This window comes from Gobius niger (genome assembly GCF_951799975.1).
Source record: "Gobius niger genome assembly, chromosome: 1".
NCBI lineage: Eukaryota > Metazoa > Chordata > Actinopteri > Gobiiformes > Gobiidae > Gobius > Gobius niger.
In genome coordinates, this window is record NC_136852.1 from 29,327,339 (window position 1) to 29,344,756 (window position 17,418).

Sequence of the window (17,418 nt, forward strand, 5' to 3'; positions counted from 1 at the left end):
TTGGTCTGTAAGAATCACTCCTCAAGTCTGGAGCCATCCCCCGTCGATATGACTGCACACAGTTTGAGATGAAAACACTTGTAAAAGTACTCCAAAAGTGCTTAAAATGTGGTCAATTCTAGGTGTGAGTCATGAGTTAAAGTAACCCCCATCTCGCATCGTCCTCGAGGAGATGAACAAACAACAGATCCACAAATGTTGAAACTTCTCGTTCTTATTCTGGGTTGGATCTAAAATAGTATGGATTAAAGTCTTCTACGTCTTCTCTCCCATCAGGCTTTGCTGTTCAACACTGCCAAGCCATTCTGGAGAGGGACAGGAAGTCAGAACGCGGACGTGGAGCTGATGATGGACTGCTTCGTGTCCTGTTTCCGCATCAACCCTCACAACAATCAGCAGTTCAAGGCACGACCAGTTCTTAAGTGCTCTTACATCTGTACCCTTGTTACAATCATTCTAGCTCTTTTTAACCCTCCTCTCTACAGGTTTGTTTAGCCTCCTCATCGCCCTCCACCTTCCACTTCGTCCTGGTCAACTCTCTGCACAGAATAATCACCAATGTAAGCCCATAGAACCTACTCATCCTGTTTTTATTTGACAGTTTTCTAAGACAACTCTCTTCTCTCTCCCTCTCGCAGTCTCACCTGGACTGGTGGCCGAAGATCGACACGGTTTACTGTTACTCTGGAGAACTGCGCTTCATGTTCGCGGACACGCTCACCAAAGTGCAGGGGTTGGCCACTCATCCCCCCATCAGGATGACGCCGGTATGACTATCCTGTAAACTTTGAGAAGGCCCTCAAATGCCATTATAAGGCTTTTAGTGGGGGATGCAAGATGAGGTGCAGTCACACCAATTTCGTGTCCTGAAATCGATGTGATTCTTATCAGTTTAGAAGTTCATATGTTTCAGTCCACGCTCAAGAGTTGACGGTTTTAAACAGAGGCGGAGTGGCCATCGAGACATTTGGGAGATTTCTCATTCGACTGAAACTGCATTGGGCAGGTGTTGGGGATCAAAGGGCGCAGCACAAAGGAGCTCAGTGTAGCCCGGCTGAACGCGGACAGCGACGTGATGACAGTCTTCTCGACTCAGGGCAGAATGAGAATCTTGGGGAGAGAAGATGCACTGTTTTAGCATCTCCCAACACGTGAAAATGAGATTCAACATAGGCCTACACCTGACTTAGAGTGATGGGGGATCGACTTGTTCCAGTTGAGCAGTGTTTTAAATATAGTAGAGGGTGAATTTAAGGATCTCCTGGTGTTTTTAAAAGAAACTGGATTATTTGTTTGTGTGTAGATACATTTAATAAAAGGGATAGATACTCTGGCCCACACTCCAGCACTGTAGGTGGCAGTAATGCAAGCTAATGTTGAGTGGCCGCGGGTAGCACTGTTCCGTAACCACTATGCAGGGGGCCACCATTGGCAGCCATTGCCCCAGTACCTCCATCTAGTGGCAGCAGAAAAGCTAGTTTTGCACTAGAAAGCGTTGCCCTTGACACACGTTTTAAGCAACTGTAAAGCCTGGTTTCCAATTATCTTTCTACAGCTCCATATTTCTCTTGTGATAGCGCTGTTAACGATTTTAGAATTCTTGTACATTATTGAGGGCCTGACTTTGATTGACAGACCGTTAGCATCAGAGCTAACGGCACGGGCACGGTTCAGACTGAACTACATGCCCCGCGAGAGCCAAGTCTACAGTGAAGATCCCGCCCTTTTTAGGAACATGCTTGATAGGAGCAGGGTAGGAGGAGTCCAATCCATCATGGACTGCCGCTCGAATGATTGGCATTAACGTAAATGGGGAGGAGTGAGCAGAAGGAGTCTACTATTTATTATGTCTATTGTGCTGTCCACCATTAAGCAACAAAAAGAAGAACCAGGCTAGTGTAGACGTGTCAGCGGCAGCCTTTAGTCTTTACCAGTGTGAAAATGGAGCACGTGACACTTTACGAGCTGTGAACTCCTGTTAACCACAACAAAGTCCAGTGATTAACCAAGTGGGCTAAACAATGAGGTTCTACGTTTCCCAGTGGATTCCAGATCCCCAATCTACCGCTAGCATTACTGTTAATGGTGTGCAATGATCACTAATTACAATTCTTGTAAAAAGGATTGCAATACATTGTTTTCTTTCTGTCGAATGGTAGTTATCCTACCCCTGGAAAGAACTTTGCTAATTTGTGTTGTTAGCTTTGAGTGAACTGAGATGAGCCATGTGTGTGGCTCGCTGCTGGTCCTTAAGAGGCTTATGTTTGCGAATGTTTTAGACGTGTATTTAAAAAAAATCAGAGCATCAGCAAAGAACTGATGGCGAGAAGTGTTTAGGATGTTTACAAAAGATATTTCAGTATACAATTATTGTATATCATTCAAATTACAATGTAGGCTATTTTGAATTTTATTGAAAATGATCACAAGGGACAAAAAAGGTGATTGAATATTAGTAGGCCTAATTCAATATTTGTACTTTTTTAAGTGCATAATACGTCAGTAGTAAATATTTCAATATAACGCTGTCTCAGTTTTACACTTATTTAGTGGTTAATGAGTAGAAAAATCAAAACAAAATCGCAATTGCAATATTGGTTGGGTTTGATCATTGTTTGTATTTTGTGATCATGGATGTTGTTTTAAATTGATATGTTACATTTTTCCCTGCTGCTCTTGTCCCGAACAGAGTCTGACATTCAAAGGGAAGATGTCGACGAGCCTGAAGTTCAAAGAGAAAGCCACAGACCTGGACACGCGCAGCTACAAGTGCCTCCTGCTCGCGCTCGTCAAACTCATCCACGCCGACCCCAAACTCCTGCTGCACGTGAGTCTCCTGTCCATCAGAGAGTAAAAAGAGCATCAAATATGTGTCAAATTTGATCTGAAGCTAAAACGAAAGGCAGAAGGCAGAGCAACAGAGTGAATGAATCAGAGGAATGTGGCCTGTTTATTTCAAGTTTTGTTTTGTTTTTTGTCGCAGAATCCAGTGAAACAGACGGCCGACATGCAAAGCAGTACGGCGGAGCTCATCACAGGCCTGGTGCAGCTCGTGCCTCTGACCAACACCACACAACTGTCCCAGGAGGCCATGGAGGTAGGTGGAGGCTACACTCTTATAGCCCTGGGTGAGGAGTTTTAACCTCGGGACCCTTGGAAGTGCCTATTCAACAGATAATAGGGATGCCAAACGATAATGTGCTAAATGTCCATGTTGTGCCCAGGCGTTGTTAGTGCTGCACCAGCCTGAGACCATCGAGCTGTGGAACCCCGAAGCCCCCATTGAGACTTTCTGGGACATCAGGTAAAAGCAATGCTTAGGGTGACATGAAGGGGGCTTTTTTAGACGAGACATATTCCTTGATTTGGATGTGTTCTGTCTCTAATTGTTTGTAAAGACGCTTTCAAGCATTTACAGTAGTTTCTAGCTGCACAAAGCTAGCACATGAATGAGGCAACTGCCTTTAGAGGGAATTTTCACGCTGTCCATTTGACTCCCCAGATTTGAAGAAATCATTTACGGACCATCACAAAAACAAGATGGTTATATTTACACTTTTTTGCCAATTGTCCAGTCACAAAGCTCACAACGCACCGAGCTTCAGGTTACCATGTCCCTTACAAACAACTGGGTTGCCAGATTGTAGGATTCGGTCCATAAGCGTATCTTCACATGAGTCAAACTGACTTATATGATAAATTGTGTTGTGGGCATTTGTTTTTACAATGATGTTAAGCTTTTTACATGACTATAACTTTTTAACTTTTTTTTCTTCCTCCTTAGTTCTCAGGTGCTGTCTCTGATTTGCCGGAAGCTGTTTGGTCAGCAGATCGTGAACGGGACAGAGGTGCTGAAGTGGCTCAGGGAGATCCTCATCTGCAGGAACAAGTTTCTGCTCAAGAACAAGGTACACTTAATACGTTTTCATACTCATTGCAAGTAGACGATAACCATGAAGTTTAATTAATTAAATTCGATAAAATGTAGTTCATTAGACCACATGGAGACGCCATGTTTTTGTTCTTTGTAAAGAATATTGCACTCAGTTATGTACTTGAAATAATGACATTATGCATAAAATTCACTCTCTGTTGTCCTCTCAGGAGTGCGCGACCATGGGCAGTGCCATCCCCATGTGTCGCCAGGCGCAAACCCAGCTGGAGGTGTGTCTCTACATGTTTCTGTGGAGCCCGGACACGGAGGCGGTCCTCGTGGCCATGTCCTGCTTCAGGCACCTGTGCGAAGAGGCCGACATCCGCAGCGCAGCCGACGAAGTCCCCATGCAGACCATCCTGCCCAACTACGCCACTTTCAGCGAGCTCGCCTCCGTCAGCAACATGATGGGGACCGGTGAGTCAATGAGTCTGTGAATGAAAGCTCTCAGTCTTACTGAACAGTGTATGATTTAAAAAGTGTTTCCCCTCCACAGGCCGCTCCACGTTACAGAAGAGAGTCATGGCTTTGTTGAGGAGAATAGAGCACCCCACTCCTGGGAATATTGAGGTGCATATTTCAAAACCTATTGGACTATATTTTCACTTTTGAAGTTTCCTAATCGCTTCTTTGTCTACTGTCTCAGGCATGGGAGGACACTTATGCGAAGTGGGACCAAGTCACAAAACAGATCCTGAACTTCCCCAAAAACAAAGCGGACGATGGACAGGTAAATATTACAGATGTGGTCAAGTGATTCATACTTAACTTTTTTTCCTGAAGGCATCTTTTGTACATCTACCTAAAGAGCTGTCAACTACTTTCAGTTACACTTCTGTCGTCAACTCAATCAGTTTGGATGCCATAAGGTTTTCTTTGGCATCTTCGAGTTTCATTCTTTGACCCATCTCCTCCTGCGTTCTATAATCCCACGTTGTTTTCTCTCGCAGCAGGAGTGGATCAACATGACCGGGTTCCTGTGTGCTCTGGGCGGGGTGTGCCTCCAGCAGCGCAGCACCCCGGGACCCGTCACCTACAGCCCCCCGATGGGGCCCATGTCTGAACGCAAGCACTCCATGATCTCCATGAGCCTGTGCGAAGGCCCCATGGGGCTGGGCTCCTCCTACTCCTCCTCAGCCTGCAGCGAGAGCCCCGTGAGCAGGTTCCTGGACCGGCTCCTGGCCCTGTTGGTCTGCGGGCACGATCGGGTCGGGCTCCACGTGAGAACGAATGTGAAGGACCTCCTCGGGCTGGAGCTGAGCCCGGCCCTGTACCCACTGCTCTTCAATAAACTCAGGAACAGCATCGGCAAGTTCTTCGACGCGCAAGGCCCGGTGAGTTCGAATATTGATACTTTTTATTATGAAGCACTTTGGCGAGACGCACAAGTAATAACCCTTTGATAGTACAAATGCATAGAAACAGCATTTAATCTTAATGAATACAGTTAGCAGGCATGCAGTTAGCATTAGCCATTAGATTAAGCACTGACCCCCCGACCACTGACCCCGCCCTCTTAACCAGCTTGTCCAGCCTGCTATCGACCACATTTATGCAGTGTCAATGCCACACTGGATCTTTTTTTTTTTTTTTCCATACTGAGATATGTTCTTACCTGAACTTAGACAAGTTGATGCGTACCTGGTTTTTACGTGTGCCCTCAGTCACACAAAAACACCGAACATGTTGTTAGCATGTAGCCTCTCCCAGCATTTTCCTATGGACCCACACAGGGGTTGAAGTTAGAAGTGATCAAGCTCTTCCATGTTTTCCTTATTTAAATGCGGTTACGTGAGTAGTTACACGATCCAAGTCTAGTTGGAATATTACTGCGTGGACGTAATATTCCAACGCATACAGACCAGACTGTTCCGTATCAACTCGTCTGAGCTAAGCTAAGTTAAGAACATATCTCAGTATGGAAAAACGGAGGCCTATTCCTTTAACAGAGAATAATGGCACAGCTATTTGTCATTTAATGCTAAGCTGAATTAAGTGAATACCCCACTCAATGAGGCCCTCTTCTGTGTTTTTCCAGGTGCCCATAAACGACACGAACACTCAGTTTGTTGAGCAGACCATCGCCATCATGAAAAACCTTCTGGACAACCACACGGAGGGAAGCTCTGAGCACCTGGGCCAGGCCAGCATCGAAACCATGATGCTCAACCTCGTCCGGTAAGACACTGCTCCGTGTGCAGATTATTCACAGTTTAAGCAATCCTTTTTTACTGAGGCTGTGTGTTGTTTGAACTGTCCTCAAGTCCATCAATCAGCACTTGACCTGTTCTGAGCAATTCTCCGCTCTATAGTATATTCATTACTGCGCCATTGATTTGTTAGCATGCTCTAAGGCCAATATGACACATTGTATTTTCAGTTTTTCTGTTCCTGGATTCTTTTTGTGGGAAAAAAAGGCCCATGTTTAGTTTAAAATTGTATAAATGCTTCTTCTTTTGATTGTAAATTGCAGATTTTTAGTACATGTTTTTTCTTACAGATATGTGAGAATTCTGGGAAATGTCGTCCATGCCATTCAGATCAAAACCAAATTGTGCCAATTGGTGGAGGTGATGATGGAGCGGAGGGACGACCTCTCCTTCTGCCAAGAGATGAAATTCAGGTATAAATGAAAGGCATGCTTACTTTAAATGAATCGAAAACTGCACAAATAAACAATAAACACAATTTTTGCTGTCTTGCTCTCTTCTTTAGGAACAAGATGGTGGAGTATCTGACGGACTGGGTGATGGGGACGTCCAATCAGGCGGCAGACGACGACATCAAGTGCCTGACGAGGTGAGTCGCGTGACGTCTTGGTGCAGTGGTCTCAGATCTTACCCGTTAACCCCTTAAGTCCCACCTGAACCGAGCACATTTTCTCCAGTTTGGCTTTACCCCAATCCAAAAGCTTCTGGAAAAAAGCTGTGAAAATAGCAACAAAACTGAGACAAAAACAATGATGGAAATGTGACAAAAAAGTGAGAAAACATTTACAAAAAATTGACGAAAAAATTACAAAAATGTGACAAAAATGTGACAAAAAAAGGACAAAAATTTTATAGAAAAAATGACAGAAATGTGACAAAAAATGACAAAATGTGACAAAAAAAATAACAAAAATGTGATAAAAATTTGACCAAAAAAATGACAAAAAAGTAACAAAAATGAGTTGAATACCCAACAAAAAAATGATGGAAAAAAAATCTGATGACGTGAGGAAAAAGATCCTCTCGTTTCAGGCGGGAGTTAAGAGGTTAACTGCACTAAAACTGAAAATGTGTTTTCTTTTTTTTACAGGGACCTGGACCAGGCGAGCATGGAGGCTGTGGTGTCTCTGTTGGCAGGTTTACCGCTGCAGCCCGAGGAGGGGGACGGGGTCGAACTCATGGAGGCAAAATCACAACTCTTCCTGAAGTAAGAAAGTTATCTTTGGTCAATACTCTACCCCATCTAACCCGCTCCACCAGCTAGACTCATTTTCCCTTTCACTACATCCATTCAGAGTTGCCTCCCTTGCAGTGTTTTGTGTTCAGCAGACATTTGTGGAGAATCTGCTGCATACGATTAGCGTTTGTAAACTCGGAAATGGCACGAATGCTATAAAACAATGATCCCGGTGAAGGCTTTTATTTTCATGTGTTCGAAAAGTTATGAATGACATTTTTTTTCTCACTATAATTAGCCATGAAAGTATGGTAAATGTATAGTAGCTCAATAATAAGTAAATACTTATAGCAGAGATTTGTAGGCCTCCCTTCTGGACACTAGGCATTCATACAAACTAGAAACATCTGCTGTTCTCTATTTCCGCTGTCTGTCTGTAATAGTTTTGAATTCTCTTTTTCCCTCCAGATACTTCACTTTATTTATGAACCTTCTGAACGACTGCTCCGAGGTGGAGGACGACGGTCAGGTGGTGGGGGGTCGAAAGAGAGGCATGTCTCGACGACTAGCCTCCCTCAGACACTGCACTGTCCTGGCCATGTCCAACCTGCTCAACGCCAACGTGGACAGCGGACTCATGCACTCCATCGGTAACTCACAACTCAGAACTTAAACCAGTTATTTATTTCTTACTACTGGTGAGTCCTGTAACTTGGGGCTGTGAGCTGTCCTGTACCAACCCCCATCCGAGCTAGAAGGTCCCGATTTTGATCTCTGGGCCAGATGGGGCCTTTCTCTGCGGAGATTGCATGTTCTCGTGTCTGCGAAGGTTTCCTCCAGGTTCTCCCCAGGTTGTGTGGGAGTGTTTCAGAGTGCGAGTGGGGACGACACATGGAAATTAGCCCAGAGTGATCATCTTTTTTCAGAATTGTTTTGGCCAACACAAGACTTTGCTGGGCCTTGACTGCACGCCACTGCTCGCTTGACACTTCAGCCATCTTGCCTATGAACTAGAACTTTGATTCCATTGTGTTTCGTTGTTTTCCAGGACTGGGCTACCACAAAGACCTTCAGACCAGAGCCACGTTTATGGAGGTCCTGACCAAGATCCTTCAGCAGGGCACAGAGTTCGACACTTTGGCTGAGACCGTTCTGGCCGATCGGTTCGAGCGGCTGGTGGAGCTGGTGACCATGATGGGAGACCAGGGGGAGCTGCCCATCGCCATGGCTCTGGCCAACGTGGTCCCTGGGTCACAATGGGTCAGTGCGCTTACAATTACTGCCTATACTTCTACCAGAGTTGTAGCAGAGTTTTGATTTTTCTAGTACAAGTCCTCATTGTTCGGCTCCAACACAGAGTTTTGGTTGTGCTTTAGTTGTAGCATTTATTGTTCGCACTTTCTTGATTTCTTTCTCCGTCTCTGTAGGACGAATTGGCGCGTGTTTTGGTGACACTGTTCGACTCGCGGCACCTGCTCTATCAGCTGCTGTGGAACATGTTTTCCAAAGAGGTGGAGCTCGCCGACTCGATGCAAACGCTCTTCAGAGGAAACAGTCTGGCCAGCAAGATCATGACCTTCTGCTTCAAGGTGGGCAGCGGTGAAATGGTCGCCGTATTTATCCAGCCATTTGACAGAATTCTGCTGATTAATTGTTGTGTGTCGTGTGTGTGTTTTGCGTTCAAAGGTCTATGGAGCGGCATATCTGCAGAAACTCTTGGAGCCTCTTTTGCGAGGTGTGATCACGACGCCGGAACACATCAGCTTTGAGGTCGACCCAACCCGGTGAGTACAACGGAGAAAGAAAAAAAAAAGAAAGGAAAGAAAGAGTGAATGCATGCAAATTAGTGGGCTATTGGTTTTGCAGCAAGAACCTTCTGCTTTTGAATCCCAGACCAGTTTGAGCCTCTGTGCGTGAAGTTTGCACGTCTGCAGTGTTTCCTCCCCATCAATCCAAAACATGCATATTAGGCTTACCCGCCAGGCAACATCTTGGTCTACAACCACAAATATTTACTATTTTTTGTGCATTATCAATATCTTTTAATTTTCAGTAGGGCTGGGTACCGTTACTGTGGGGTTCGCATATATGTTTTTTTCCCCCAGTACTTTAACGATCCCGATACCTGAATTATACTTCCAATTGATACCAATACTAAAACATTTGTTGTCTAGAACCAGCAACCAGAACAATAATGTGTGGAAGATCTGTACTTACAATATTGGGTTCATCTCCAATGTCAAGAAATGTTGAAATGAGGAAAATTGTGAGAAATTGTGGCAAAACTATGGGCAATTGTCTAAACCAGTGGTTCTCAACCTGGGGGTCAGGACCCCCAAGGGGGTTATGAGACAAATTTGGGGGGTCGCCAAATCATTTAGATAAAATATACATATTTTCATTTTCATAATCTAATGTTTTATTGTAGCATGTGTTTGCTATTTTACCAGAGTGCCATTATTTGTTTGTAGTTTGATGAATTTTATTTCAGCCATTTGCTTTTTTTCTTTGTTTTTTAAGGATTATTTAGGCCTATTTCTCACGGTGTGACCCGGGCGGGGGTCACGGACCCCTTTACCTGTTATAATGGGGGTCGCGGCTCCAAAAGGTTGAGAACCACTGGTCTAAACAATCATTTGAAAAAATAGGGGGAAATGGGGAAGGAATGAATAAATTTTTTTTAAAAATTGTGATAAATGGGGAAAATATTAGTAATTAAAAAAAACGAAAATGAGGAAAATTGGGACAAAATGTGAAAGAAAAAAAAAGTTAAACACAAAAATACACAATTGGGTAAAGATTGGGAGAAAAATAATTTATTTGAGCTGAAACAACAAAGTAACTTCCTTTTAATATAAGGAAGCCTAATGCTGTCCCTGGTCCAACAGCATCAAAACTTGGATCTAAAGAGAAATTTTGGTATCTACTTTCGATACTTTTAATTTTTGATACCAGTAGAACCTAAACATTTCCCCCGATTCCATACTGGTATCGTTTAACGGTACCCAACCCTAATTTTGAGAGATGCTGATGTACATTTTTAATTCAAAGTGCTACAGCTCTTGTCCACTAGATGGTGCTACAGTAATCCACTCTTTATGCTGGGAGTAAAATGAACAACCAAAAAATGCTGTTATAACTAAAGACATAATGTTAAATAATTCTTACCATTATTGTTACTCTGAAATGATTACAGCAATTCAGGAAAGAAAAAAAAGTGCAGTGTTATTTCTGTGAAACCATTGAGTGCACATTCATCTCCTTCAGGCTGGAGCAGGGGGAAAACCTGGAGGAGAACCAGAGGAACCTCCTGCAGATCACCGAGCGCTTCTTTCAGGCCATCATCGGCTCGTCCAGCGAATTCCCGCCTCAACTCCGCAGCGTCTGCCACTGTCTCTACCAGGTACACGCCCCGCCCACTGACCCCATCCACCGAGCCCCCGTTACCCCTTCATGACCTCACCGCGCCCCCCCCCACTGCTCACTCACATCTAAAGCTTGGGACACACTTCGTGATCTTTTTTTACAACAGTTTTCAGTCATGACTAGATGTGACTGGACCCCACTCTTTTTAGGGATCTTTAGGGATCTTTACTTCTTATGAAATCCGTGGGAAGCGTATCCAACTTCTTCGCCTCCGGAGCAACTTTAATTTCCACTTTTCAAAAATAATGCACTGAGCTAGCAACACTTGTGAAAAGTGGCTTCAGATGTTTGGCAGACTCCTGTAGTGTGGCCTTTCCCGTGGTAGTTACACCTTAAATGTGAACGGCCAGGGTTTCTGCAATGGCCCCCTCTTTCTGTCAGGAAAAATCACGGAGTGTGCCCCCTGCTCTTATTCTCTGCTCACCGCTCTGTGTAAAAGCTCATTAATGGCTCTACGCTGTCCACTGCGGATGCACAATGTAGTTTACACTTTTAGAAATGGTAAAAAATTTGTAAGCTAGGGTTTTCAGGAGTTTTACTAAAACCTTTAAACTAAAACCTTCACATTGCGATGTGTGTCGCCACTACACGCTGCCGTTTGCTGTGTCTCGTTTATTCCTTTCACAATCATAAAGTTACCCAATTCCCCCTGGATTTGTCATTTTTGTACATTTGCAAAAGAATGAAATTATTTGGGCACTTTAACCTCTTGACCTGAGCACATTTTCGCCAGTTTTACCCAAATATGAAAGCTTCTCGACTGGAGTTTGCAGCCTATAGGCCAGAGTAACGGCTCATTTGAAAGCTAAGACCTACAAAACTCACCTAAGCTTCATCCTCGTTATGATCGTCATGTTTTTGTCCTTTTTAGCTGCTATTTTTGACATGTTTTGGTCACATTTTTGTGGCTTGATCACAGTTGCATTACAAAAATGCCACAAAAAAGCAACAAAAAAAGCAATGAAAATGTGTAAAAAAAAAAAAAAAAGAAACACGACTAGAACGACTAAAACGTGATGACAGAAACGAGAATGAAGTTTAGATGAGTTTTGTAGGTCTTGGCTTTCAAATGAGAAAGCCAACTTTTTTTTGCTATTGTTCCTTGTTGTTGTTTTGTTTACATTGATTGTACTATGAGAAATGAAAAGTTTATCATTTTGAGTTGGGGGTAGGCGCTCATAAGCTTTTGCTTCAGCCTACTCCTTTTGAGCAAAATGTATGCTCAAATAAATAAATAAATAAATGAAAATAAATAAATAAATGAGGCATTACAGGCTGTAAACTCTCCAGTCATAAAGCTTTTAGATTTGGGTAAAACTGGAGACAATTTGCTTGGTTGAGGCGGAGACTTAAGGGGTCAATGGAAAATATAATAAACCAGTATGATAAAAGTAGGATAAAGCTAAGGCTCTCACACTGCTTGGCCAAATAAAAACAAGTCGCCACCTGGAAGAGGCAAAGAACCCAAACTTATGCAATCTCATTATCTCATTACTTACACAACAAAGTGGAAGTGTGATAATTTTTCTATTTGGCCAGGTAGTGTATTTTATTTGGTCATTTACATCGAGGCCTTTTATTAGTTGTACGGTTTGGCCAAAGTTATTCACTCCACACAGTCAGTTCGGTCGCCTCAGCTCGGTTGGTCTCATCTTAAACGTGCGTCTCTCCTTTGCCATTTTTTTTCTTCTACTGTTCCAGCTACTTCACGCTTAAATGATAAACTGCTTACAGGCTACTCCACAACACAGGCATCACATGACAATTTTTCAAAGAGTAGGAGTGTGTCGGAGGCTGGGAAATGGGTAAGGATTCGAGCAAGTTTGTCGAGGGCTGTGATGGCTTGACGACGTGTTGATCAGAGGTGATGCACGCAAGGGAGATGTGAGTTCTGATAGGAATATTTCGTTAATTTTTATATCATTTTTAACTTCGGAGAATTGCCACTGGACGGTATGGTAAAATGTGAATTTAGTGAAAGGGAAAACTCGGAACACTTAAACAAACCTACACTGGGAGAACATGCAAACTCACACAAAAAGGCAACCACATGGTCTTTGGACTCTGCTAACCAATAACCGCTATGCCACCCACATGCTAAAGCTACATGCTAACCCCACAGCCGTGCATGGAGTCCCATCGCTCCTGAGCAGTGGCCACATTGTTGTTAACATCACAAGATTCTCTGAGTCCTTCTTTGCTGGAGCTTCAGATTGGCCTCGTGCTGTCGCCTCTCTCTTCTGTCTGTGTTGTTTTTGTGGTTCGCCGGTGCTGTGACCATTGTGCCATCTCTGTTCTGTAGGCTACTTGCCACTCTCTACTGAATAAAGCTTCCGTAAAAGAAAAAAAGGAAAACAAAAAAGCAGTAAGTTTTTTGGAGCCTTCACAGACACTTTACTTTGAAACAAACAACTTATTATTTATTCATTTTTTTATTTGATTGCCGTTGATTTGGTGTCTTCTGGAACTGGTTCTGTTTTTTTCTTTGTTATTATTTTCCATATTATGATTTGAAATCATTGTACTAATATTGGCGTCATTATTAACAGTGGGAACAGTGGCTCTGTCTCTTTGTTTGTTTGCACGTCAGGAGACATTTTCTCAGAACATCGGAAACACTGAAGTCAATTTATCCAATCTTTAAAAAAACGTTGGGTAAGAGCTGCCCTTTTCAAGTGCCTAATCTTTTTCATTTTTTAAAAAACACACACACATTTGCGTACATTGCTGCATTTCCAAAAGCACTGCTGCTTTTGAATGTATCACAGCTGAAAGACAATAACAGTTAAAGGTCCTGTATTACAGATGTTTCAAATACTATTGGACATATCAGGGTGCATGGACTAATGTGCAGTTTTTAAAAGTCTCAACACTATCACTGTTAGCCATTAGCAACACATGCTTTGTAGTGAAGCTTAGCTGCTTAGCTCTGAAATGATTAGAACAACTTCAGGAGAGAAGGTGGGCACCACCTCATGACATCAGCAGGTGAGTGTTTTGACACAAACAGAAAATGCCAAATTCATTCATTCATACATGAATAAAACAAAACACAACTATGTTATTGCTTAGGAAAACAAATGTTATTAGTGAGGAAGTCCTGGGAAGTGTTGCTTAGGTTTAGGGAGCCTATTGTCAAACTCCATGTGACTTATATTATGTGCCCCTTTCTCATACATGGAGATAAGTTTGTCTTCTTTGTTTTTTTTGTGTGCTCCTTTTCAATCGTCTGAGGATTGCTCTTATCAGCATTATTTATTTTTTTGAAAAAATGAAAGAATATTCAGAACAATTGAAATATTTTTTTTTTTTAAGTATTGGCAAGTATCGGCTAAATAGCCTATTCTTTATATTTTGCATAAAATAGATGCAAAATATGTTTCCTTAATCTAGAACCAAATTCAAATGGACTCTGTCAGGTCCATACCGTGATAAAATGTCAGGAGATTTTCCAGAAATCCTGACATAACCAGGAGAATGTCCTGAGGAAGGTGAATTTGTCACTCAGTAAATGAGCTCAGTAACATCACAGCCACGCCAGTGCTGCCTCGATAATATGGCCCAACATGGTTAAATCCTCAGTTCATCATAATGAGCAATCTCTGGGTCAAAACAAATTACTTTATTCTATTTAGATTCTGTGCTGTTTCAGTTTTTGCTTTGCTTGTTTTATTTATACTTTTCTGTGCATCCTGTCATTTCTCTTTTTTCATGGGCAGCAGCTGCAGCATGTGTCACTGACTGTAGTGGACTGAGGACAGGAACTGAAAACGCTAATCCTGCAGCAAAAGACATACTACAACAACAACAAGAATAACACACCATCCTTTAGGACCGTTCCGAGGGATTGACCATACTCTTATGTATATAAATACTCTTTACCATTTGCTCGAAATATGAGCTTTCTTTGGCTTCAGAAAGTTGTCAGACCTTCTGTAATTACAGTACTATTTTTTTTTTTAGCAGCCTGATAAATTAAGTCATGCCTTTCTTTTGTAATGGTTAAAAATCCATACCAATTACCCCACAATAATAAATTTCACATTTTTGAAAGAATGCTGTGTGAGAGGAGACGATTTCATAGTTTTATTCAGACCCTTAAAAACCTCCAGATTCATTCCATTACTCTGTCACCGTTTTGCTGCTTTAGGTCTGTGGTAAATTTTCTTGATACAGGAAGGTTGAGCCTCCATATAATCTTGGAAATAATAAATAATAATTTAAACTTCAACATAATTACATAGGAAGAAACACAGTGGGATGAATAGACAGTGCAGTTGTGAAGGAATTTCAGTGTTCGCGGTTCAAGCTGTAGCGCTCCATCCTCTGCTCCCTGTCCATTCTTGCCTGTGTTTGTGTAAATTTGACGATCGTCTTAGAAAATGCTCTCCTGTAAAGAGTGGGACCTCAAAGGTGGCTGGACTCTGGAGTGTTGTGGTCATGCATGTTCAATGTGGTGAACGTCCATCAAAAAAAATCAGACAAAATCGGCTGCAAAAACGACTTTCCACTTAAGCTTTATATTTTAAGTCTCAAAAGCTTTAGATATGAAACAACCAAGTATTTAAAGGTAGAGGTAGAGTTACTGGAGAGTAGTGGTAGTAGTAGTGCTGAGCCCCAGCTCGACTTGGAAAATGAAAGTAATTAGTCACACGAGGAACATGCAAAATCCACTTAGAAAGACTCCACATAGTCTGGTAATCATCAGACATGGGACAACCTAAGGGTACATTCTATGTATTTCTAGTGTTATGACTTGCATATAAAATGTTACATTTTGATCATAGAAGTCCTTTCTCAATCTAGCTGAAGTAATGGCAAGTCCTAATGAAATGATATTATGTTCACAGGAAGAGCATTTGAATTAGTCATACATATGTAGTGCTTCTCCAGTCACTCAAAGCCACTTTGCTATTACAAGCATTGTTTATTCACTTTACACATTCTGTGGTTTTAAGCTACTGCTGTTGCCACAGCTGTCCTGAGCTAGACTAATTGAAGCATGGCTGCCCATCACTCACACACACATTTCTGCACAGGCAAGTGTCTCGCTCAGCTATAACATGCACTGATTGGAGCTTGGATTGAACAGTCCGTAGTCCGCTGCTCTAACCACTGAGCCACTGCACCATATTTTATCACCAGCCGCTGTAATCTCTGCATTTCCCAAACCCTGAGTTACAGTGGAGGTTTTTGCAGCCTCTGTCTGATTGGGAGCTGGAGATGTTTCACTGTGGAGGCGCCATCTTTTCTTTTTGGGTTGTTTCTGGTTTCATGCTTCGCTCCTCCACTCAAGTGTGTCGTCATCTAATCTGTGTTTTCCTTTTTCATAAACCACAGATTCTCACCGTTTGCTCCCATCGAAGGGGTAATGCTGGTCGTCGCTGACTGATCTTGGGTTGTAACCAGAGAAGTAAACTCTTGTTACAACCAAAAACACTCTGGAATTGTGTGTCTCTTGTCGCATTCACAGCACAAATGAATGGATGCTCATAATAAAGCTTTATGAGGGGGAAAACAATAATGACACTCAAACTTCAAACACTGAATATTCTTGAACTGGACTTAAGTGCTTTGAGGTTGTAAAATTAAGTAAAATGATAATCTAGAATTCAAACATGCATGAATAGACAAATGTTCCAAATTGTTTTCTAGTAGTCCACCCTCATTGTTGCCTTTAGCCCATTCATTTCTGCTGCCAATGCTAATGTCTTATTGCTGTTCCTCCATGGTTCATCCCTGCCTCTCGCAACTCACACATCAATACATTTTTATCCAAACTTAGCTCCAATCTAAGACGTACATTTTCTCTTCCCGAATGTCCAAATCGATCTAAATTTCCCGCCTTTTCTCCTGTTTCTTCTTTGTCGTGTTTGTCGCCACGTCCGTCCGTTTTTGCAGGTGGTCAGTCAGCGTTTCCCTCAGAACAGCATCGGAGCCGTGGGCAGTGCCATGTTTTTGCGATTCGTGAATCCAGCCATCGTGTCGCCGTACGAGGCCGGCATTTTGGACAAGAAACCTCAGCCGCGGATCGAACGGGGGCTGAAACTTATGTCCAAGGTGAGGGAGGCAAAGTTGATTAGCATTTCAGACATATTCTTTCAGGGATAGTTTGCTTCTAACTATGAAAAGCAATTTTGGAGAATGCATATTGAGACATTGAGCTTCCTTCCTCTGCTTGTCCAGATTCTCCAGAGCATCGCGAACCACGTGCTGTTTACAAAGGAGGAGCACATGAGGCCGTTCAACGACTTTGTGAAAAGCAACTTCGATGCAGCCAGAAGGTACTGCTTTTTTTCTCCAGCAAAATAGTCGTTCCCTCCCAGTCATATGCTTGTAGAAGTGCAAACTGTGGGGTTACCGTCGCAGCTCGTAATCTGTATCCCATCTTCTCCTCACTTGTAGGTTTTTCTTGGACATCGCGTCAGACTCTCCTCCCAGTGACTCGGTAAACCACAGTTTGTCATTCATCAGTGACGGAAACGTTCTGGCGCTTCACCGTTTGCTGTGGAACAACCAGGAGCGCATAGGGCAGTACCTGTCCAGCAACCGGTACGGACCACTGCAAAAACCTTTCAGAGATCTTTACCAAGTAACACTGTTCTCATCAAAAACATACCTTGAGTTGTGTTTAGACCCACATGAGTAATCTTTGAATCTTCCCAAGAAGG

General features: G+C 42.7%; 1 protein-coding gene across 4 annotated transcripts in view; it reads left to right on the top strand.

Annotated features, from left to right (window-relative positions):
* nf1a (neurofibromin 1a) overlaps positions 1–17,418 on the top strand; it is a 67,035-nt gene that overhangs the window by 9,046 nt on the left and 40,571 nt on the right. Inside the window, exons 10-33 of one of the 4 annotated variants that reach the window (XM_079558956.1) lie at positions 277–405; positions 486–560; positions 639–767; positions 2,690–2,827; positions 2,984–3,097; positions 3,225–3,304; positions 3,785–3,908; positions 4,105–4,351; positions 4,431–4,504; positions 4,581–4,664; positions 4,888–5,268; positions 5,973–6,112; positions 6,435–6,557; positions 6,650–6,733; positions 7,235–7,351; positions 7,790–7,971; positions 8,370–8,581; positions 8,749–8,910; positions 9,008–9,105; positions 10,589–10,724; positions 13,050–13,112; positions 16,649–16,807; positions 16,934–17,031; positions 17,153–17,299. In XM_079558956.1, coding sequence (XP_079415082.1) covers positions 277–405; positions 486–560; positions 639–767; positions 2,690–2,827; positions 2,984–3,097; positions 3,225–3,304; positions 3,785–3,908; positions 4,105–4,351; positions 4,431–4,504; positions 4,581–4,664; positions 4,888–5,268; positions 5,973–6,112; positions 6,435–6,557; positions 6,650–6,733; positions 7,235–7,351; positions 7,790–7,971; positions 8,370–8,581; positions 8,749–8,910; positions 9,008–9,105; positions 10,589–10,724; positions 13,050–13,112; positions 16,649–16,807; positions 16,934–17,031; positions 17,153–17,299 — 3,296 coding nt within the window. Of the gene's footprint in view, positions 1–276; positions 406–485; positions 561–638; positions 768–2,689; positions 2,828–2,983; positions 3,098–3,224; positions 3,305–3,784; positions 3,909–4,104; positions 4,352–4,430; positions 4,505–4,580; positions 4,665–4,884; positions 5,269–5,972; positions 6,113–6,434; positions 6,558–6,649; positions 6,734–7,234; positions 7,352–7,789; positions 7,972–8,369; positions 8,582–8,748; positions 8,911–9,007; positions 9,106–10,588; positions 10,725–13,049; positions 13,113–16,648; positions 16,808–16,933; positions 17,032–17,152; positions 17,300–17,418 lie in introns of all 4 variants that reach the window. The other 3 variants (XM_079558955.1, XM_079558958.1, XM_079558957.1) reach the window with 3 other exon arrangements.